Raw genomic sequence first — 24,581 nt, forward strand, 5'->3', positions numbered from 1 at the left:
TGCTAACCTTAATCTGAAATGTAAACAAATGCTTCAGTGTCAAGTAGGAGATAGTTCACAGGGCTTACTGACAGGATTGGACCAGGGCCTACAAGCCAGCAGAACCACAAAGGTCACAACAGAGGTCACTCTTTCCAGAAGTAGTGTAACAAAGCGCTTTTTGACCCTCAGGGTCTTGTCATAGGTCCTTCTTGTTAAACAGCAACAGTTTTTACATTAAAAAGACAAGCATATGTCTCTTTCTGAATAGACAGTCATGGACACTTACAATAAGCACTGAAAAAAAGGAGTTGCAGTTGTTTGGCCTTTCCCCAGTTTTTGAGTGAGTTGCTGTGAAGCTCATATTTTTTCGTGTTGCAAAACATTCTCTGTACAAACAGAATCAAAATCTGAACAAAAAGTTTCCCAGATGCACAAATAGGTCACATGTCCTGTTTTGTTGTACTTCCTGTTTGTCCCAAGTGTTCCACACTTCAGACTCGCAGTGCCAGTACTTGCACAAGATCTGCATTTCAGACACATCCCGCCTCTTGTCTCTCACAGAGCTGCAAGTCTATTAGCTGAAGCAAAAAGAATCACAGGATGGTCACATAAAGGTGACATGTGATCGGCTGAGATGAAACTCTAGAGTTTGTAACTAGTCCAGGATGGAGAGAACATCGTTTCTCTTTTTTTGTGTTTGAAAATAATGCATTTTATGCATGTTTTTGATGTTCCACTGCAGTCTGTTGCACCAAAAGGTTGGATATCACACGGTGCGTGATTCACTATGAAGTGGAGAACCTGTTTTTGTCTTTGGAGAATGAAGGAGAGAACAAGACAGAAATAAAGAAAGTCCTTCCAATCGTATCTATTTCCTTCAACCTCTCCAATCCCCCCGCGCTGCTGCAGTGCCGACTGGTGAGCAGGAAGAGAGAGGAGGGGCGGTTTAAACCGATCAGGGATCAGTGGAGATCAGTGCATGTATTGATCTATGATCAGGAGCAGTGAGTGGGTCCAGCCCCTCCCCTCTCCTTCACCGCCTACCCTAGCCCCCCCTGTTCCTCCCTCCCTCCCACCCGCAACCCCTTTGGAGCCCATATCAAAGCAGCAGGACCTGTAGACAGAGGTGGCCCCCTCTGGCCCTCCATTGTCAGAGGATGATGCAGCAACGGCACAGACGCTGGCCCCCTCCATGCACAGAGGGGGGAGGCGTTACTGGGGCAAAGTATGCGTGCACTTTGATATCCGGAAGCTGGGCCTGTGAAATAAAGAAATACATTTATTAGTTTGGTCGCAAGTTTAAATCCACTTATCATCATAAATGTAATTTATTTGGAGCTTTTATTGTTGCCAGGAGTTAAAAAGTCCTCCCCCTTTCTTCCAAAGTTTCTGAAATTCTGAAAACACTTTGAGTAGAATTTCCTTCCAGATGCTTTCTGTAATTGATTCGCCTAGTTCAGGGTCTTCATGATACCAATGAGCTTGAAGTGGCGTCATTACCTCGTTCTATCTTTTTCTGTTTCCTCACTGATCATGGATCAGTTATAAATTAATTACAGTTCTAACCTCAACTTGTTCTTAGAAAATTTGATCAGTACAATGGAAACCACATGCTCTATGCCCACCCACCTCATCATTAGATTTAGCTAATTTACACAGTGCATCGGCGGCTGCTTCCAATCATTACCCGTCAAGTCAACAGATTGACATATAACAGAAACAATACAAAGAGTTTATTTTTTTTACTTTTATTTTATTCTGATTGTACAATTTTAAAATGTGTGGACTATAATTATGTAGCCGCTCCTCTCTGCCCCAAAGGGTCCAGGGGCATGTGCCCAGATTGCCCATTTGGTAAATGGTAGGCAGTTTATTTTTATGTGAGGATGGCAGTTTGGGCAAGCTATCTGTACATAAATGGATGCTTCAACTTTATAACAATCCCAAACACACATTAGAACAGGTTTTACATGGCTTAAAGTAAGATAAAGGAGTGGCCAATCCCAATACCCAGTTTTAAACATGATACAAGGTTTCACCCAGAAAACTCGCTAAGCCCAATGGTTAGGTGCTAGGGCAGTCAACCACGGCCCGTCATGTTTTTGAGTTAAAAAATATTTAAAGTTGACATGAAATTTGAAAATATCACTTTATAATTATGCATATTTGAAAGATTGGAAGATTGATACCTGAACACCAACCATAAAGTCATTAAAAATGCAAACATTTAAAAAAAGACTTAAATAAATAATAGCACTTTTTAGTCTGGTGGGGGCACAAGTAAAGCCTGTAGACCCGCCAGGCTTATAAAAAATGTATGAGCTAGTCTGTGAGAACAAAACAAAAAACAGTCCAAATGAATTATACAAATTCTGCCTGTATGAGTGGAAAAACATCCAGCCAAAGACCTGACAAAGGCCGATTAATGGCTAGAAAAAATATGTGGTCAAGTATGAACTTGGTAAGAGAAAATTAGCCCAATAGCAGTGGGAGTGCAAGTATGCATTTCATTCCACATGTATACATTTTGACTTTGTGTGGAAGAAAATATCCATAATAAATTAAAATCTTGCAATGGCAGACATGCTCATGATAACCAATCTGAACGGTATTAGCAGAAAGTAGGAGCTTTACATAAGCTCACCTCTTACAATACTAACATATTTTTACAGTGCTTTCTGTAACATATACGCATTTCTACTGGGCAAGAATGATAAACAGCACAGGATGAGACTTGCTTGCATAGACAAAACACTCAGAAAGGACATTAACTGAATGATGTTGAAACGTGTTTATCTTCTGTAAGGAACTATCAGCCCTAATGCCCAATGTTAGTCAGTAAAGGGAGATAACCTCAAAATCCTCATGCAACATCGACCCACCAGTAAGTTAACTGAAATGTTGACACATGTTAATAATTACCCCACTAAATCCAGATCTATAATTATGTTATTTCAGTTTGTCAAACTAAAGAAATTTGATTTGCTAGTTGAAATTTATGCAAAGTTTGCCCTATTTACATTTATGAACCTGTTTGTAAAATGTTGCACTTTGTTGATTTTGAAAAACTATTTTCCGCACAAAATTAGAAGCCATGTAAAAATCCTTCTCACCCAGAAAACAATGTTGAAAACAAACCAGGATTAATCTAATCAAAGAAAAATCCCTAAAGTGTAAATAAACTGCACCCTTTTCACAATAAGAAAAGCAAAAACATCTCTGTTTGTCCTGCTCACCCTGATGCGTTTGATGCCAGCCCTGGTGACTTGCTGGCAGTCGTAGAGTTCAATCCGTTCCAGACGGTGGCAGCTCTTGAGGTGCTCCAGGGTCACGTCAGTGATGAGGGGACAGTTGTCCAGCTCCACCACTGTGAGGCGCTCCTGGCCACAGGTGCTGTTGCTAAGAGCTCTGATGCCATCATCGGTAATCAGCTCACAGTGGGACAGGGACTGCCAGGGGCATGAGAGAACGGATGAAGACACATTGATATATAGCCAGGCTGAGAGGGTTCTGGTACAAATTCAGACATTGCAGGTCTAAATGTTTACCAATGCTTGCAGCCGTGGGCAGTGGATTGACAGTTGAACCAAGGTGTTATCGGTCACCTGTGGGGAGGAAAAGCTTGATTAGAAAATGTCTTCACATTTCTACACACAGCTTTGAGGCTGACATCTCAATGTGGAGTGATGTGCTGTAAGATAATGTGTTGCAGTGAATCTCTCTCTGTCCTGCTCGCTGCATTTAATAGTGATTCAAAGGGTATGCAACAAGAATACTATAGAAAATTTTTTTCTATCCACATTGCCATACTGCTCCAGCCTGCTACAGTCTAACCTCTTCTCAGAACAACCAATAAAGTAGAGGTGAGTGAGACAGACTTTGAATTTTGACACAATATTTTGAGGAACTATTTTGATAATGAAGAAGCCTAATTTAAATAGGCTTCTTCAGGACACCAGTTACTGAAAGAAGAGATATTTGCATCACTAAGTTCCACACAGCTGCATATTTATTGATACTCTTGTGGAACGAGAGGATTAATGTATCAACAGTGGAAAAAATTATAAAAATAATACTTTTGTTTTGTGTTTATATTTAACATCATTACATAAAATTTGTTAAGACAACAATAAATCAAAAACCTTATGATGATAGAAAATGTTTCACAATAAATGATAAGCGATACATTAAATGCCACACATTCACTTACCAGAATACATTCTTCTAAGTCCATTTTTTCAAGCTCATGACAGTTCTGTGAAAAAAATGGATGGGTTGTTCAGAAGTAAATTCAATTCAATTTAGAAATGGTAAGTGAAATGGATGGTTGGCTCAAGACCCTTCACATTGATGTAAGACCCCACCCTGGCATCAACAATCAGCCGGAACGTGGATGACTATTACTTATGAATGCAAAATGTATACATCATACTGTCAAGAAAAGGTTCAGGCAATGTTTTTAGCTGTGAGGACAAAGTATGAGGAGGAAAAGTCATGAGCAACAGGCTTTATACCACAACCACACAATACACCCATTGCAACTCATAAAAAAAACAGCTTGAGAGCATTGGTGTGATCAGATCAGTGATCAGGAGAAAATATACCAACTTTGAATGTTGTGCAATTCGATTAAACAACTTTTTGCACTCAGTAGTGCACAGTGTTCAACACATAAAGCCCTCCTAACCTTCTGCTGATAATCTGACAAATCAGTGGTGTTCATTTTCCTCACAGAGTAGCTACAACTAATGGTGGAGGCGCAGAAACCTACCATAAACACAGGTAAATTCCACACATTGAGAAGAAGTCATGTCCAGTAGTACTGTTGTCCAGAAGACCATGAGTATGTCTTAATCTGATGTGAAAGGGATCGCTAAAGGAGTGACCAGTAACACAAACTAATAAAACTCACCCTTGCAAGAACTGTGAACCCCACATCAGTCACAAGTGAACATCGCGCAGCCTCAAGGATTCTTGCAAAACAGAAAAAGTTCCAATAAGCAATTGGAGGCGGGGCAAATATTTCCATTAAAGAAATCTGTGACAAGGAGGGGGTACTGGCTTCAAATTCAAATTACAATTTTATGCATTTAGATAAGCCAGTTACGTTTAAAGTAATGCTACTTACTTGAGTTGAGGACAATTAAGTCCCAGTGCAGTCAGAGAGGCATCAGTGACATTACTGCAGCCAGATATGCAGAGGATCTGCAACTTGTGGCATCCCCGACACAAACTGACCAGGCCTTCATCTGTTATTTGCTGGTGGTGTCAGACACAGAAAAACAAGTTAGAAGAACATTCAGTCACACAAACATTTCCCTCAGTTATCGCTAGTAGTTAGTCCATTCAATAAAACAGCCTTTAGTGAAATGCTTGACTTACTGTGCAGGACTGCATATTGATGGTGGTCAGTTCAGGGCAGTGCTTCTGTAGGTTCTTCAGTGCGCCGTCGTCCAGCTGGATTATAGCAAACACATTATTAGTGAGATCTATTTCTATAATTTAGGTGTGCAATGAAATACTTAATGTCACATTTCTCAAAAGAAAAAAAAATATAAAAATGTATATATTTTCCTAAAGAGATTAATAATTATCAGAAAGTGTGTAAAAAGGCACAAATCTTTCCAGCAGAATCTGTTATAATTTTTGTGAAGGGTGAAATTTCACTTAATCAAAAATTAGGAATTGTAGATAAAAAATGTAATTTTCAGTCAAAAAGTCCCAGATTTGTTTTTAGAAAAAAAAAATCCTGGAAATTTCTGAGTTTGAAAAGTCAAAAGAATTGGACTTTTCAAACTCAGAAATTTTTTTTTTAGAAAATTTTAGATTTTTTGCCAGAAATTTACTCCCTTTTTTCTAACACTCCATAGTGGATATAAAATTTTATAAAGGTAATTCATACAAACAACTATATAATAATGAACTGCAAAAAGAAACACGGTAATAAAATTAAATAGGTTGTGTGTTTTACCTGTGTGCAGCCTCTGAGGAAAAGTGCTCGTAAACCAGTGCAACCTCTAGCCAGGGCCTCAATGCCGTCACGCGTGATCTGGTCACACCATGACAGATTCAACATCTCCAGCATTCTGCAGCCGTCGCTACACAACATCAACATGAAAACAAAAAAGGTATGAAAATCAAGGCACTTTGACAAACAGCGTTTGCGAAACATTTAAGTGTGTAAGACCTGCAGAGGTAAAAGCAGGGCTAAGACTCAGAAATACCTCAGGGCCTTGAGGGAGTGGTTGGTGACGGAGACGCAGGAGGTGAGATCTAACTGTTTGAGCTTGGAGCAAAACTTGCTGAGGCTGAGGCAGGTGCTGTCTGTGATCTTGGTGCAGCCGTTCAGGTTCAGCACTTCGATGTTTCTACAGTTCTGAGCAAATGTCCTGGGAAGCAGGTTAAGTGTTAGAAAGGGAATTTCTCAAGAACTGTTTCTTTTTTTTTTTTTTTACTTAAAAGTCAGATTGTGGGAGTGTGTGGGAGCCAATTCACAGTCTAATGGGCACTCTTCTTTCACATGTTGCTCTTATTTGAAACTTTCAACCCGTAGCCACATATTTAACTTCTTTATAGTGCATTTCAAAGGTTTTTATACCCTTTGAAAGTGTTGTTACAAACTAATGTATTTCATTGGGACTTTATGTGATAAAGGAGAATAACTGAAAGCTTTAAGACTTTTTCTAACAAAAATCTGAAAAGTGTGCCATGCATTGTATTCACCCTGATATTTCTGAATAAAATCCAGAGCAGCAGGAAAAGAAAATCTGTTTCTACAGTTTTCAAAGATTAATGTAGGTTAGAGAGCAAACAGGCTGAAGAAGGTTGTTTGTTCAGATGGGACCAATATTGAACTTTTTTTGACCCTCGTCTGAAAGGCCATCCTAATGGAAAAACAGGGTGGTGGCAGCCTCATAATGTGGGTGGGCTTTTCTTCAGCAGGGAGAGCTAGATTTTATGTGGAGGTGTCTAGAGTCAAAAATTAAGTGCATATTCACAAATTTCCTTGTCCTATTCAAAGTCCAGATCTAGATCCAATTGAAAATGTGTCAAAACTAACATTTCTATTTACAATGTTCAAAACAATCTGAGCCATTTTGTGAAGAACAATGGCTGTACAAAGATGAACCACATTTTTTTAAATTATTTATAACACTTGGAATATATACTTCTGTTGGTCTGCCACGTATGAAGTCTCAACAATCCTACAATTACATGACAAATAAATGAAATGCATGGCAAAATATGTGAGCAAATTTGAAAACGTTCAAGGAGTAGGAACATTTTTGTAAACCTGCTTTTTATAGGAGCAATAGAGCCCATCATACAAAAGAACTGTATAAGAGGTTGTTTCTCCTTCTTTTTTTTTTAGTGCGTACAAAGTAAACTAGGATGAAACGTAAATAAAAGAGCTCCCAGTAAAATCCCCAAGGAATGAAGAAGTACAAGCTGCTTAAACTTATAATCACAGAGGCAATAGCAGCAAGTAAACAAGCCAACAAGAGAATGAGTTTTTCTTTTATTGAAAAAAAGATCAAAGCTGAAGTACACTCATCTAATCAGTGTGTGCCAGAGAGACAATGGGAATCTCACTTCATAGAAGCATCTCCAACGCTCAGGCAGCCCCTGAGGCTAAGCTGCCTCAGGAAACCTCCACAACGCTTCGAAATGTTTTCTACCACCCGACCCTGAGGGACACAAGGCCAAACAGAGAGAGAGAGCAATGTGAGTGGGCAACAGGACAGTGGATCAGCTGAGACGTCACAGTCCACACCAAAGCCTACTGACCCAGAACTAAGCCTTCGACTGGGTAATTCTACTCAACCAATGTTCACATTTACACATGCAGCGAATACATTACTGTCCACTTTATCACCTTCACCATCAGAAACACAGGACTCACTTCTATGTCAGTCTGGAAGTTGAACAAGTCGATCTTCTGCCAGTTGCTGCCATCTAGAGCCAGGACGTTCCACGCCTGAGAGGGGGACACCAGAAACGGACAGGGAAGTGGGTCAGACAGAGGTGGAAAGGGGCGATAGGCATTTCCTGTAGCATGAGGGAAGCTAGTAGAGAGCCAGTCTAATGGCAAACTCATGAAACTCAGCATTAATACATTAAATACAATTTACTAATAATCTTTATAAATGTGAATACTTCCATTCCTTTAATGGTCAATTTTACTCCCTTTGAATACCCATATGGCCAAAGCAAATTACTATAAACAGCATTTTTTTTTAAATAAACTTGATAATTAAAATATCAAGTTTATTTATTTATTTATTAAAAGCTACATATGGGAAAATAAGCTAAAAAATAAACTGCAATAATAATTAAAAATATATAATTTTTTTATGTATAGATCAATCAAAATTATTACCATTTTATTAGCAAAAGTTTTTTTAAGATTAAATCCAATTTGTGTACCTAAACACATAATGTATATACATTTAAATCGATATCTATGTAAGTGATATCAATGATAAATTGAAAGTACTTTAAGAAAATGTAACTAGAATGTCCAAAAAACACTTTGTGATCTACGTAACTTTTTCTAATTTTAGTTCCTCGGTAAATATCTCTCTAAACTCTGGGAAGGTCATTCTAAAAGCGCAGATGATGTTAATCATTCTTTACTAACTATGACAAGATGTCCAATACCCTGAATCATTGAACCACAATCAGTCCAAATAAGAATAAAAGGAAGTATGTTGGGACGAAAAGGCAGCATAAAGCTATGACACTGAGAAAAGTCTGTAGGTGTTGAGAAAATTGTATAGTTTTCTCCCCGTTCTTATGACCTCTGAGTCAGGTTACCTTGTCACTTTGAGATCAGCAATAAAAGCAACGAGGACTGACTTATAATGTTACAAGAAAAACACCAGTAGCTCCAGAAAAAGAAATATATCCCTGTGCAGAATTGAACTTTAGTGTTTTTTTTGTTTTTTTTTTAATAGATGATTCAGTTCTAAACAGTTTTTAGTTTTTAGTAGACTATGGCACTGTTAATTTGCTTAAGGCCAGCAGAGGGCACTTTATTATTAACACTAAAAGGAAATTCAAGACTGGTCAAAGAGTTTAAATCGGATCAAAGAAGTCATTTAAAAAATATTTGCTGGAATCAGAAGTGCAAGTGGGTACATTTGCATAAAGTTTTGAAAGATTGTGCTTACCTTTGACACCTGTGCACATCTGCAGAGTGTAACCACGTCTAAATAGGAAAATATTCTGGAAAGAGAAACAAAAACTTCATCTTAATTTTGACAATTTTCACAGCTGTTGCTATGGTTAAATGCATTTTCTCTTCTATGTCATTAAAACTCTTTTTTTTTTATCCTCTCTAGTGGTACATTTTCTTCAGCTGACACATTTACTGGCAATATAATCATAGCTGGTTCTGATGTATGGATTTTATAACAATTTCATAAAATGCAAAGTTTTAAAGGAAAGCAAAAAACAAAAAGAAAAATTAACTATAATTTCTCCCCCATTGTATTGATGATATCACATGAGGCACAAGAATCAAGATTTGATCAGCAGTCATTACAAAACAATATGGCAAGTAAACAATTCTGATTAGTCGCCTTACGCCTTTTGTGATGTCACCAGAGGAACTGGCATCTGGAAGCTTAGATTTAATCTTGAAAAAATAATCTCTTACAATATAAAAACAACAGAAATCAGAGATGTTCTATAGATACTAGCTTGACTTATTTCATATAAAAGTCTGACAAGTGGCTTTAAAATAAGGGGGTAATCTGTTAGATTGGCAGAAGGAGAGCCCAACATTGAGGCGGTGTTTGAGCCGAGGGCCGGTCAGCCACAAAGGGCCGCATGCAGCCGGGCTACTGGGTCAGCTCAATCCATTAATCTGCCAATGAGTAATCTCTGGCACTCAGACAAGCTGGGCCACAGACATCCAAATGTACAGTACATGCATATACATGAGGATCCAAATGAGCCCAAACACAAACATGAATGCGTTTGCCGTCCCAGTTGCCAGTAATGAAACTACTTGTTCCTTCTCAGAGAAGCTGTTTTATAGGAAGAACGTATAGAAAATATAGTTTTAAAAGATTGTCACGGTGCCAAGGTTTAAAGTACAGCTGTCGTATGAATGTCCTTTAAAACCCTGTGAACACGAGCTGTCCATTGTTTTCCTCTCTTCACCCAGACAGAGGCTGTGTGTTTTGAGGCGTGTTGGGTCGGGACATGTTCAGACATGTCCGTGTAATCTATACCAGAGTTTTTTTGTCAGCAAAGTAGGACCACACAAACAGTATAGCATTGCTCCCAGTTCACAGACAGCACATGCACACTTCCACACACATACCACTGTACAGGAACACACAATCAGTCATCACTGCGGCTGGCCAATCAAGCTCCCGCTCATCGATCCCCCTTCTAATAACTGGTTAATGGCCATGACACTGATTATTGATAGAATGTCTGTTTTAATCAAATGCAATCTAACTTTCTATTAAGTGTGTCAGAGAGGCGTTTTACCACCCACAGAATTCAGTTTCTAAACACTCAAATGAAAATCAATCAGATGCACAGAAAATTGCTTGTTGTCCCAGCCGTTCTAAGATGTGCAAAATAGAGAACATTTATGTGTAATTTAATATTATCTCAAAATTAATCCAGCAATCAGTCCAACATATTGAAGTATGTAACTGCAGAGCTGCACAATACTTCAGCTGCAGTTGTCATCACATCATCAGTTTGCAACAGATGATTATATTTTATGTACATGTAAGGCACTTGTGTCAAACTCATGGCCCGGGGGCCACATCTGGTCCACCACAGCTTTTTATGTGGCCCGCTCTAAAGGGATACATAAATAGAACCGACAAAATAACAGGGTGCTTAAATATTATTTCATCAATCAATTTAAAGCAGTTTTTATCAGTTTACTGCCAAATTGCATCAATCAGTCCCTAAAATGTTTTGTGAATTATTGTGGAAATTTACGCAAAATCAACAAATCCTTTTGGACTTTTTTGCACCAATCCATAAGTGTGAGTTTATTGCAGATTTTTCGCAAAAATTGTGAAAAACATTGGATCCTAGTGATGGTTTACTCCCACCTGCAGGTGGCAGTATTTTTTACTTCTACTAAACAGCTGCATCAGCCTTATGTTGAGTTATAATCCACAATGATACGGCAAGTAATAAAAAGTCACATTTACCATCATAGAGAAGTGCAAATATTTCTAAATTACTACCGCAAACACTTTTTTATTGCAAAAGAAAATTCAGAAAATTATGGAGGAACTGAAAATTTGTTCAATATTATGCAATTTTAACAAGTTATTTCTAGTTTAACAGTTTGAGTTTGATGGGTTTTATCAATACATTCTGGCACCACTGGCACTTAAAAAATATTCATGATCTCGATTTGGCCCAAAAGGAAAATGAATTTGACACCTCTGGTGTAAATCAGTTAGCATGTTTAGGGAGTTAAATTGATTTTTGACTTCCTTTAATGACCACTAGTTTGACATTATGGTGCATCATGTGACTATATAGATAAATAAAAAAAAAACACAGCTGAAAAATGTGCGTAAAACAGAACCAATACTGTTGCAACTTTCAGAAGTTAAATGGCAATTTTATGTTGCACAAGCTACAACAAAATGTGAAAAATGTCAGCAGTTATACTGCATTGTGTGACAGTTACAATTTCATAAAGGAGACATGACAGAAAAGGTGGTGGGGGGGTGTCAAAAACACAGCACAGCTAAATTCAGAGGCATAACACCCCGACATCTTTAATAGGTTTTCCACCTGAATACACATAAGAAAGCCCTAATCTAGAGATTCAGTGCGAGAAATAAGCTAATAGTCTTTGATTGCTCTGTCAAATCCTTCCCTTTTTCTCCAGACAGGATCTTAATAGTTTACAGTGATGAAAAAAATTAACACCTGACCCTTGAAGCGTGGCAAGATAAGAGCTAGTCCAGCTTTCGGCACAGTTTGAGGCTGGTTGCTACAGTAACAGCTCAGACATAAATTTGGGTGCTGCTGGTGGGGAGCCTGCTGAGTCAGCCCTTCTGCGTAAGGAGACCCTGAACGGCTCCAAACTCTCTCTGTCAGACGTAGTTCTTGTATATCGCAGCTGTTTTTCACAGTTTATATGCACAGCGAGCCGGCCTACATAACAGCTGCTTATCATGCACCAGCTGAGAGGCAGAGGGACAAGAAAACAAAGCGGCGAACTCAGGAACATCCACAGAGATAGATTAAACATGAGCACAAACACCAAAAAAAAGAGCAATTATACAGATTAACAAACTTGTAAGAAATTTTGGCACTACAGTTACCAAAATACAGCACATGAATGACATACTACAAACACAGTGTTTGTCATGAAGCAGCAAACTAATACACCTCCCCTAACCCTAGCAGAAAGTTTTAATTCAGACCTGCTGCTGTGTCTTTATTAAATGATAGCCTGAAAACTGAAAGCTATTATTATAATCAAATTATTACCCAAGCCAATATTCAGGAAAAAGTACCCAATGTTCTGTGGAGATGTTATTCCTCATATCATGAATAATGAGTTTTGGACTACTGACTGAAAAAAAAAAAAAAAGCGATGTGAATAATTTCCTCGAGTTACTAGGTGTTTTAAGGACAAAACAACAAAACCAAAAAAAGAAGCAGATTAAAAAAGAATCTTGTGTTTCCTAACAAATGCTTACAGATGATAAAACCCTTTAGCCCTCTAATTTAATTAGCATGACTCTAATTTAATTAGCATGAGTTATATTCCCTGGTTCATCATGCAGTTGATCTTGAAATGACACCCTTTGTGATGCTAAAAAGTGGAGTTTCCAATCCAGGTTTATTTATGAACAAATTAACAAATTAGGGATTTGACTGAATAATTTTCTAGATGCATTCTTCCCTCTACAAGAGAAAATATTACCAAAGCAAAAGCACAAACCAAAGCGTTGAGCATGCTAACCGGCTACATACCTCACAGTTTGAACAATGATTTAATGAGACTACTCCCTGATGTCATTCAAAAATGCGTTTGTCCTTTGAAGCTAAAATATTCGACAGGGCCACATTCGCAGATCACTGTCATGAACGTCATAGTTATCTAAGGAATTTGGAGCATCCCTTAGATAACTAAAACCTTGTTTTGTTTTACAGAGTGGAACTATGATAAAACAAACAACTTCAATGGATAAAAAAAAAAAATAGAATTGGGCGCACAAGAATTTATAGTATGTGGATACACTCCCTCTAATTGGACAAACGTCCCTTTACAAATTACACATCATTAAACATCCTGTTGGATCGTTGTTTTAACAATGTGATCCAAGCTGTCACCCTCAAAGAAAGGAAAGCTGGTTAGAATAATAGGAAACAACAAAGGAACCACTAAGGCGCAAGCCTCTCATAAAGTGGAAGACACTCCAGCACCAGAGTCCACAGCAATTTTTACATCAAAATGGAGTCACTATAATAAAATAAACACCTTCAAGTTCAACTCAAATTTTCAGTAATCGATATGGACAAGGTAGGTGCCTTCTGGAGAAAGATTTTATGTCACAATGAGAAACACATTGAGATGTTTGAATATACTGCATTTATGAACACTTTAGCAAAGTGTGTGGAATGGCCTCAACCCTTCTGTGAATTAATAGTCTATACAAGCTGCGTCTGTGCCAGGAAATCAATCGATTTAATTAATAACCTCTCATATCAAATCCTGATAGAGAGAGCAGTCAAATATTCAAAGTCTGACATTAAACTCTATGATGAGAAGAATTCATCTGAAGACTTTCACTAAACAGCAGAGGTTTGCACCACCATCTGATCTTCTGGACCTGTTCATGAACTCTTCCGTTCCTATCCTTATTTCCTAATTGTGTAACATAATGAGAAAAAAAAATTCATACATCTCATTTGATTTAAACTATCAGTCTTGTGGCAGATTTCCAATCAACTGTATTTTTAAAGTTCTGACTTTATGAAGCCATTTTCTCTTTGGAAATTACAACTGACAGATTTCACACTGTTTTTTCCATGTCCTCATACCATGAGAGGTCATTAATTATTCATATTTGGAAAGGAGGGACACTATGCAGTGGACCAGTTAGTAGTAATGCTGCCTTGCAGCAAGAGGGTCCTGGGTTTGAAATTAGGTCAACTAGAGTTTTTAAATTGCTGCTAGGTTTGAGTGTGTGTGGACATTGCGATTTGTCTTTTGTGTTGTCCTATGATGGACTGGAGACATGTCCAGGGTGTACCTCTTGCACAGTGTACCCCACCTCTTGCTCAATGTCTGCTGCAGATGGGAACCAGGATGGATAGGTGGATGTTAAACTGTCATTAGCATCCCATATAAGCAATTCACATTACCAACAGTACACGAAAAGTAAGGGAATGGTGAATTGTTTTGGTCTTTAAGGGCCGGTATTCTGTACATTAGTTGTCTCAAACGCCTGTCCTAAAGGGCTGTTGTCCTTCAACTTTTAGATATCCTTCTGCTGCAGCACACCTGGTTCCAGTACTACCTCATTAGCATGCAGTCGTGTAGCTCAACTGCAAGCTAGTAAGGCAGTTTTGCCATTTAATTCAAGTATGTAGGACAAGGGACACATCTACAAGTTACCAAACCTTGAGAACTGCAGTTTGAGACAACTACTGTACATTTCAGATATCTTCCTGCTGGAACATGCCTAAAAACAGATGATTTTGTCATTATCAGGCTCCTGTAAAAAGGCCTATAAAACATCTATAAAACACTAGAGCCTGTCCCTCAAGGACTAGCATTGCCCAGTTTTGCTGCATGTTTATAAGAGTATGAGGTTAAAAGCTCAAAAGGACAAAATTTGAGATTTCTTTCCTCAGTGAGAATGTTTACACCAAAGAGTGTTGTTATCAAAACAATCAGGTAATCCGTACATATGATGAGTTCACTGTTTGGAAAAAGGTTATATTTTTGGTTTTCCATCATCCAGTGAATGCTGATCCTGCTCATTTTTTGTCATATTTCTAGCAAGAAAAGGGAGTCATGGTAATTTTTTACTTTAAATCTTTTATGCTTTCTTTTTTACTTTCTATCAGCAATTTAAAATTCATCGCCATAAATCAGTTGATTTAAAGTATGAAGCTTAGCTTATGCTATAAACAAACTGTAAATCTTAAATAAAAAATTAAACATTAAATCTTACATTTTAAGTCTGATAACTTTTTCTTTTCATCATAAAAGAAACCATTTCAAGCTACTTTAGAAACTGTTTTAAGCACATAGACATCATAGTGTCTTTCACTGAGAAACAAAATTATAAACGAGAAAAAAAAGAAGCTCCATCTAAACCACAATCCATGGTTTACAAACAAGATTTACTGCTGTCACAATGAGTCCCCCTCACAGCTGATGTTGTGCAACTGTCTTGATATGACCCATGTGACAGGGGGTCATGTGTTGCAGCTGGAAAGCGCATTCTACCCTGTCCGACCAGTGAAAGTGTGATGGTGCTACTGGGTGGACTGGTAGCCTCTTTGGAGTGCAGATGGAGCAGCAGAGGAACACAGCACTGCGGAATTCCCCACAAGCTAAGGCAAACTATTTATAGCACACACTCACTCTCTCTCTCTCTCACACACACACACACACAGATATACAGCTTACACAGGCCTCAGGAGTGTTTCACACATGCACACGCAATCTAGCATCGCACAAGCACAGAAATAACATCATGTATCAGAGGAGGTACCTGCAGCTGTGCCTCTTTCCAAGACATAAGCTAACCCATACGGCACATACAGATCACCCTGGGAAGATGAGCACGTGTGAGGCCGTGCATAATGCCAAATTTATGGAGCCTGTGCAGCTGGCGTGAAACAAAATATTGGTCTGTGGGTCACACATTTAAACATGTCAAGGTAAGGGGCTGATATACATCACACAGGCTATCGGCTGATTCAGCTAATGAATAACCCTGACCTAAGAGTTCAGTCAAGGGCAATTTGTGTCATGTTGTGGGTGAGAGATTGAATTACTGCTGTGTTTTCAACCCTACCTGAGAAGAAGCTCTTTGGGGAGCTTCTTGTTAATTGGTGCTTCATCGCTGTTTGAGAACACCTGCAGAGACACAAGATAAATAGCAATAATGGTGAGAGGATTGTAAGTTTAACAAGCTCGTAAAAATGTGAGGGAATCTGTGTCCTACGAGTGTATAAACAGAGGCAGCAACCACAACCGTTTAAGGTTTTATTTATGTCAAACATGAGCAGAAACAGAGCCCTACAACTTGTTTACATTAGTCATCCAAAACTGAGCTAACACATCTTTAATTTATACTAATAAACACACCAGAGACACATTTGGCTTCTCATGTCCCCTCCCTGCAACATTATAATTCTGTCAGCCTGGTCAGCTTGTTGGCATGCTTATCTCAATTAGCCTACTCGCTGGATGTCTGGCCATCTGCTGAGCGGCACACACATACACACGTATGCTTAGACACACTCGTAGGTTATTAAAGCCTGACCGTTCTGGGTGAAGAACAGTTTCAGAACGTTCCCAATCGAGCTGGGCCATGAATTCAGATTAGGACAAACACCCGCAATCAAACAGCATCTGCAGGCACACGCACATCCTGTCAGTGACACGCTTGGATCCTAAAGGAGTCAGCAAGTGTATCTAACGTGGAGGACTCCCTGCTGTGTCACATGCAAACAAGAAAACAAAGGGGAGGGAAGTGATCGCTGTGCAGGATGAGCAGACATAACCTCTTTGAAACAGAAAGCAGTCAAAAAGAGCGAAGAGACGACTAAAAGGGGAAGTAAAGATCAGAAGACAGAAATTGAACTACCGTGAAAGACCAGAAAAGAAAACAAAAATAAAGATTATTTGTTAAAAATACATAAACGTAAAAGAAGAACCAGGAGACAAATAAGGAGACAGAGTTTAAGAGTTTGAGAGGTAGAAGAGACAAAAGAGAGAGAGATTTTCTGCAAAATATTAACCAAACTGGTTTGAATGTTAACGGCTCTGCTATGGCAACAGCAAACTAGACAAAGATGCTTGAAATGTGTAAGCGCACTTAAGGTGTTTCATCACAGCTCACACCCTTGCTACTCCATAAAGCTCTGTCGCATTTTTTATGACTAAAACAAATCATTATATTGAATTTAAGCATCAACCACTGCAGTGTGCCAATTTAAAGCTTTTTAGATCACTTCAGGCTCCTCCCTTTTAGAAACGTTTGCTTGTTACCATGATGTTAGAAGTCTTTAGTTTAATTTGACTATAAAACACTGGAAAGGCAGAAATGTTCCTAAACCTTGATGTTTTAAACATTTAGTCAAGAGAAAGGCAAAAAATATATAAAAGTGTTTCTTTTCAGGGTTTTGTGACAGACCAAAACAAAGTATCACATAGCAGAAGTGAAAAGAAAATTATACACGTTTTTTAAAGGTCTTTGCATAAAGAAAATCAGACAAAAGTGGAATGTATTCAGTACATTTCCTCGGTCACCCCTGAATAAAACTGCAGCCAAATGCAACTTTTAGATGTCACATTATTAATAAGCAAGGTCCAATGACGTGGACAGGAACACAGCAGGCAGGTATGTGAGAAAGTTGTGGAGAAGTTTGAAGCGGTGTTATGTTATAAAACAATATCCCAAACTTTAACACTTTACTGTCCGAATTCACTTATAATTATATGACAAAGTAGTTCATTTTTGACTGGGAAGCAGAGGCTATTCATATTAAATTAACTGGAATATAACCCATATAAAACTTAAAAATGACGCAAAGTAATTAATAAAATGAGCAATTAAATTGAATATCAAGAATCCAGTATCTAGATTACTTTATTGATGCCACCATTGCTATAACATGGCTTTAACAATCAATTACAACATGTGTCTGTACAAACACTCCACAGGTGGTTTGAGGAATTGAGTATTATTCTGTCAAATATCTGACCATGAAAAGAAAGTAGAAAAACTGCCTAATCCATTCACCTAAAGCTGGCATCCTGGGCAAGGTGAGCATCAATTTAAACAACCGGCCAAGAAACCCACAGTAACTCTGAATGAGCTGCCAAGAGCCACAACTCAGATGAGAGACTCTAATCTAATTTTGCACCAAAAAAATCTGTACTTTATCAAATAGTTGGAAGAAGAAAACCACTGCTGAAAGAAAGCTTTCATGTATCCTATTTTAAGTCTTCCACAAGCCATGTAGGGGAAACAGCAAATATGTGGAAGAAGGAGTACTCTGGGCAGATAAGACCAAAATTGATTTTTTTTTTCTCCCCCATTTACATCTAAAAACAAACATTGCACATCGCCATAAACACACCATTTTTTCAGGAGCTGGCTGGAGTTTATGAGAAAAATAGATGTATGCAGGGCAATCGTGTAAGGAATACTGCAAAATACTAGAGACAAGCATACAGGTTCCAGCAGAAAAACAACCTCAAACATCAATCCAGCGCTAGAATGAAGGAGTTCACCATGGTTGAGGATCTGTGGCAAGACTTGAAAATTGATATTCACAAAAGCTCTTCATCCAGTCTGACTGATCTTGAACTATTTTGGAAAAGAAGAATAGGTGAGTACACTCGTTTTGTACTTGCAAAAACGAGTGTCTATGATGTATTGAATCGAGGGGATAGAATACAAAAGCATGCCACTCTTTTTGTAAAAATATTTGAAAACCCATGCATCACTTTCCTTCCACTTGGAGAATGTGGGCCAGTTTGTTTTAGCCCAATAAAACACATTGAGATCTGTGAAAGACACTGTAAATTACTTTTTGCAGTTGGTCTTGAAATGTTTTCAACAGCCTAAAAATCCTCCAGTGGAGATGATAAACAGAGCACACACACACAACTCTTTCCCTTAGGTCTTACAGATGACAAATGTCAAAATAGAAGCTGGAATCTTCAAGTGTTTTGACGATGGAGAGGATACTCTAAAATCTTTCAGAAATTGAAAGTCCCAAAAAGCACAGAAGCCATTGAAACATTTTGTAAAACAGAAAAGCAAACGCAGAATGGTCTATAAAAGGTCTAAATAATGAGATCCAGAGGGCCTTAATGGAAAATGAGTCAGACTTTTATGACACAGTTGCAAGACAAAAGTCATAAGATGATTAAAGGTTCATGACAGCCTGCTGAGAGGAAGCAAATTGCCTTCTGAACAACTCTTAGTGTAGTTAGGAGCAAACTCCCGTTGTCAGATTAAATAAAGATTAAACGATACGATCCCGTTTCCTCCAGCATCTGCAGAGGGATATGGGCTGCTCAGAACCACCTTATAATTACCATCTTTGCGGTCTGAAATGGTGTTGGCAGCATCCTGCTGTGGAGATCATTTTCTGCAGCAGGTACTTTGTGATTGGTCAGAACAGAAGAGAGAAAACGTTGGAAAAAAAACATCTGGGGGAAAAAAATTTTGATCTCTGACTGGAGACGAAGCTTTTTGGGGAAACGTCAGCAGTGATCCAGCCTTATTCTGGAACACCACAGTACTAAAGTGCACAAGAATGCATACTGCCACTTGCAACTAATCCACATATATTTTCAATAAACAACTCTATAAGTATTTTATAATCTAAAGAAGAAATTATGTTGTCCCTGCTACAAGTGTTTTACCTAAATGCTCCAAAAACAAAAGTAAATTGCGTTAAATAAGTTTTAAAGCTTGTTTGTCATATGACAGAATGTGGAAACTGTGAATCTATTAAATAAAAAAGTCCTGAACCTCAACAGGGAACATAAAATGTTGAGGTGATAAAATGTCTAAAAAAGAAGACTGGAGCTAAAACCACCTCTGAAACATGTCACTTATCTTTTACTTTAGCTTAGAAACTGAACATTTTATTGAGTTTATTTCATTTGTATACAACTAGTATGGAACAAATGACCTCTAAAAGCACTTAAACTAAAAAGATACCATTTATATACAGAAATGCACTGTAAAATCAGTCCAATCATGTAGAAAGGTTCAAATTTAATGACGTACATTCCAAGTTGATTCTAGACGGAAAACATTGCAGATAGTTTCTGTTTATTATGACAATAGATAAAATATTTCCATCTATTGAGATGCAACCAACTGTACTGAGGCACTAGCTTTGCAGCTGTCCGTCATACTGAACACACATGTGATAGCAGTGGAGAGGAAAGGCCACATGCGCTAAACAACAACAAGATAAGCAAAGAATTGGTCGATTTACAGACCTAACTACAAACTAAATTCTTCATGCAATGCGTCTCAATTTTAAAGGATTTAAGAACAAATTCCTAAAATAAAACCAAAGAGAAACACAGAAAATCACAATGAATCAATGGACAAAAAAACAACAACTTGATGACGAGTTTTGGATGGAGACTTTAAAATCTGCATTCTAAGTTGATTATGGAGCAGATAAACCTCAGCAACTGGTTCTTTTATTTATTATAACAGCAGTGCAACTTCCCTAAGCGGTGAGGTGGCGTTCCTGTTCCTAGAGAGCTTGCAGCAAATTTGGACAGCCTGAAATGTTCTTTTACCAAATAAAAACTGCTTTAAAGAAATTACAGTTGTACTACGTCAATAACGGAGCCTTTCTGTAAAACCGACTACAAAATATCTCAGGTTTCTAATAGTCAGCGTGATCTTTTCTCCCACAGTTTGTTTGTTTTTTCCACAATACACTGGTTTTCATGCAAGAACACCAACAAGTTCTGATTCACTCCCACTGAGTATGTGAGCACACCCAACTGAGAAAGTCAAGTACCATCAAGTCAAACCCTAAAGAATCTCAGCAATGTGTGAACAGCACATCAGATAAACCGTGCTCAGCGCCCGTCGGACTGGGTGATATTAGGACTGAATCCGCTGTGAAGTCAAATGTTGAGAGACCAAAGTGTTTTAGTGGGCCTGTTAGGAATAAAAGCTTGTGTTTTGAACTGCTTCCCTGTAACAGTGGATTTTGTGTAGCTAATCTAAAAAAACACTCAGTGTGTTTAATGAAGCGTATCATGGAGTCATTGTTCTTAAAGTCTGCAGCCAGCCGTGGATTTAACAAAGGAGTTTGTAAACTAGTTTAAAGACACCATTCGACTTCACACTGACATGTCATTGGCTGTGACGGCTCCTCTGTCGCGGTTTTTTTGCAGCAGACAGTGCTGAGACTGTAAATATCACTCATAAAATACTGAACCAAGATCAATGCTGATCAGGCCCAGAGTTTCCATAAAAACTCTCCCTTATCCGGCTAGCTTTTATGCTAACAGAGCTGCGCAGTTAGTCGCATGGTTGCCTCGCACGAGAAGGTCCTGGGCTCAAATCCCAGGCTGGAATCTTTCTGCATGTAGTTGTATGTTCTCCACATTTATTGTAGGTTTAGACAATGGATAGACGTATAAACTGTGGAGGAAAAAAGTATTATATTTGTCTAACCTACTCATTCGGTCAGGTGACCATGCTTTTCAGTGTAGACATCTGGCGCAGTTCGAATGCATATGTGAATGCCGAGTGGACCGGAGTCTGCTCCAAATGTAGGAAGCGGACTAAAGCGCAGTACGTTCTGGGTAAATACAACCAAAACAAACTCTAGCAGGAAAAATGCCTCCTGGTTTATTGCCAAACACACAAGAGAAATCCTACAACCACTAAAATGTGACACCACTCTATTTTTGTTTTCATTTCATGAGGTAAGGCCCTTGTGCTCAGTGTCTTGATCATTTCCTTAAGTAGTTCTTGGTGCAGCGCCACTATAGGTGGTAAGCAGGCTTTTCAAAGTGTGTCGCTTGTTAAGACACTGTGCAAAGTAAAATCAAGCCTCACAAGCTGAAAATGTAACAGATGTTGTCACTTTTGTCCCCAAACAAATTGAGTCTACCGTACTATCAGGTGTGAAAACATCCTAACAGATTTTTAAAAATCCAAATTAAACCTTAAATTTAAATGACGTTTACATTTGTTTAAATAATCTATAATATGTGAGAAATGAAGAGCTCTTGGGCCCCGTGCTGGCCTCAAGGGGTCATGAGCAGCAGCTTAGTTTGCTTATACCTTGGGCAGGCTCCGGCCCTCATGTGTAGTATGTCTTTTTTCTGGGAGGGGGCAGGGGGCTATTGGGGTAATCCAGCCCGTGTCTTCTGCCCTATCAGAGTGAAAACTATATAAACGCTGCAGCTCTCTCTGAAAGCCTGTAACCTCAGGCGACAGACCCTGATATATTGACTGTACACTCAGCCACAGCCCTGCTGTCTGTCCAGCAGTCCCCAGCTCCGTGTTTTCACTGTCTGCTGCTGGTGCGGGAGGACAACAACAGGATTTCGGATTACCCTTGACCAACAAAACGCCTCAGCTCCTGACTGCGTGCACAAATTAGGAGCAAAGCCCCACGCACACACACACACACACACACACACACACACACACACACACACACACACACACACACACACACACACACACACACACACACACTCAAACACAGTTTGCTTATACAAGACTCCCTACTGGAGACAAACAGTTTAACCGCTGGTGGTCCACTCCCTCCCTGTGTCATTACCTCGAACCGGCTCTTGGTGATACCGTTCATGTCTGCGGCGGCACCTTCCTGCTACAGACAGAACCAGTGGAGCCGCTTTCTACGGCCGATTTCGTCGCCGTTTTATTTTCGGGAGCGTAGGAGCCGAGCTGAAGCTGGGTCTTCACAACCTCCTCCTCCTCCTCCCCCCAGCCGCCAGCGAGGCTCCTGTCTCCGGGTCAGCGAGGAGGCGGCAGCGGCGGCGGTGATGGTGGTGGTAGCGAGGCGCGGTGTGGGCTCCGGAGCGGCCTGCGGTACCGTGAGCGCTCGCTGTCTCGGAGAGCGAACGGCTCCCCAGCACGTCTCATCACAGGGCTACCAAAATAACAATAATAACATGGACGGTTCTGTCAAGTGACTTCACTTCCGCCTCTCCCTTCATCGTCGCGTACCAGAACCAGTCAGCTGCGCGCACCGAAACCGTAAAAAAAACACTCGGTGAATGGGGGGATTAACGCCCGTCGCTAACGCCCCATCGCTTATTTCTCACGTCGAGCTCCGTTAACGGCGGAAGACACGAGCGCTTTCCTCGCTCTTTTCTGTTTACTTGCTGGGGGGGAAGAGGAGGGGCAACGTGACGTCATTGATGCGGGAAAAGCACGCGTGGTCGATTTGTTTTGATTGTGAGGTCCTCCGGGGCCTGTTTCTTCACAGCGATAAGGGACACGGGACGAAAGTTGGGTGTAGCAGAAACTGTCTGAGGGGAAAGAAGCAATGATGAATTTATGCTGTTTCATTTCTGGAGACATCCAGTTCAGAACTGGTTTTTTAATGTCTGAAAAAGACAATGACCGCAAGTCCATGAGTGCAGTCGAAAGACAAAATTAACCCTATTATATTTCCTTAAGCGCACAAGTAACTTTTGTTTTGCAATTTAAAACTGTTTCCTCGCAGTCAAAATGAATATTGAATATTACCTCGCGGAAAGTTGGAGTTGTCCTAGAAACAAGACAACTATATTCGTTGTTTTATACTTTACAGCCATAAAAAAACAAATAACTGCGGCTCTTATTTCATTAAGTATGCATAGAGCAGAACAAAAACCCTGAACGCTAAGCTAAAGCTACAATTTAATGGTTGCTATCAAACCATGTGCTAGAAAAGCCCAGTCAAAGCTAAGAACTGAATCTTAGAGAAATCTTGTAGAGGCAAAAAAAAAAAAAAATCAAAACTGTTTATACAGGCTCTCTTTATACGGGCTCTCCATCCAATCTGATATTTGAGCTTTTGCACAAGAAATATGTAAATCTACATGTGCAAAGCTGGTACAGACACACGAAAAGAGTATAATTGTAGCTTTGACTACAGCAAACTAATGAGCACGGTGAACACACGATATATCAATTATTATAGCTACAAATCCATCCAACACTTTTCAGATTTAATAAAGAAAATGAAAAATTATGTAAACGCAACCTGCCATACATATTTTTTATGGCAGGTTGAAGATAAACAGACCTTTGGGAAAAACGAATCATGTGTTCTCCAGCTCTGTGGCTAGAGGGCGCTCTGACATAACCAGCCTGATCTGATAACCTTGCGACGTTTCAGCTGTGAAAGTAACGTGATTTAAACACTTGATTAGCAGCAAAACGTTAAAATGATGCTGCAGGCATTATCATTTTAATGAGATCAGGTGTGAACTGCTGTTTTCTCCTACTCACCACGGCTCTCCTTCTGTTGTCAGACCTCCACCTCTCCAAAAATAACCAGAGTGCATGAGTCAGGGTCTCAACCTCACTGTTCTCCGTATCCTGACCTGTAAAGTGGACATGCATGGAAGTATGAATGGTCTCTGACTGGTGGATGAAAGAAACGTGGAACTGACATGCAGAGGTTTGAGTAATGCAGCTGTGGTTCTAGTGACACAGAAGAACCAATAAAACTTATGAAACTGAAATAAATGAGTAAGAGTGATACTTCATGAAGTTAGTGGAATATTCCTTTGCAACAATATTAATACTCTGGAAACTTTTCCTAATTTTGTGTCGTTTGAGCCACAATTTTAATTAATATTAGTGCAATTTTATGTT

At 39.2% G+C, this 24,581-nt stretch overlaps 1 protein-coding gene across 1 annotated transcript; it reads right to left on the reverse strand.

Annotated features, from left to right (window-relative positions):
• Nucleotides 1–1,039: 1,039 nt before the first annotated feature.
• Nucleotides 1,040–23,121, reverse strand: fbxl2 (F-box and leucine rich repeat protein 2). Its single transcript, XM_014476097.2, has 14 exons — nucleotides 22,531–23,121; nucleotides 16,029–16,090; nucleotides 9,156–9,210; nucleotides 7,886–7,960; nucleotides 7,576–7,670; nucleotides 6,207–6,371; nucleotides 5,954–6,080; nucleotides 5,365–5,439; nucleotides 5,111–5,241; nucleotides 4,895–4,955; nucleotides 4,193–4,237; nucleotides 3,531–3,587; nucleotides 3,219–3,431; nucleotides 1,040–1,240 (listed from the first exon to the last, which is right to left on the reverse strand). The coding sequence occupies exons 1-14, from the start codon at nucleotides 22,558–22,560 to the stop codon at nucleotides 1,133–1,135; spliced, it is 1,299 nt and encodes a 432-aa protein (XP_014331583.2). The 5' UTR covers nucleotides 22,561–23,121; the 3' UTR covers nucleotides 1,040–1,132.
• Between the last annotated feature and the right edge of the window lie 1,460 nt (nucleotides 23,122–24,581).

This window comes from Xiphophorus maculatus, chromosome 13 (genome assembly GCF_002775205.1).
Source record: "Xiphophorus maculatus strain JP 163 A chromosome 13, X_maculatus-5.0-male, whole genome shotgun sequence".
In the NCBI taxonomy this organism is placed as follows: Eukaryota; Metazoa; Chordata; class Actinopteri; order Cyprinodontiformes; family Poeciliidae; genus Xiphophorus; species Xiphophorus maculatus.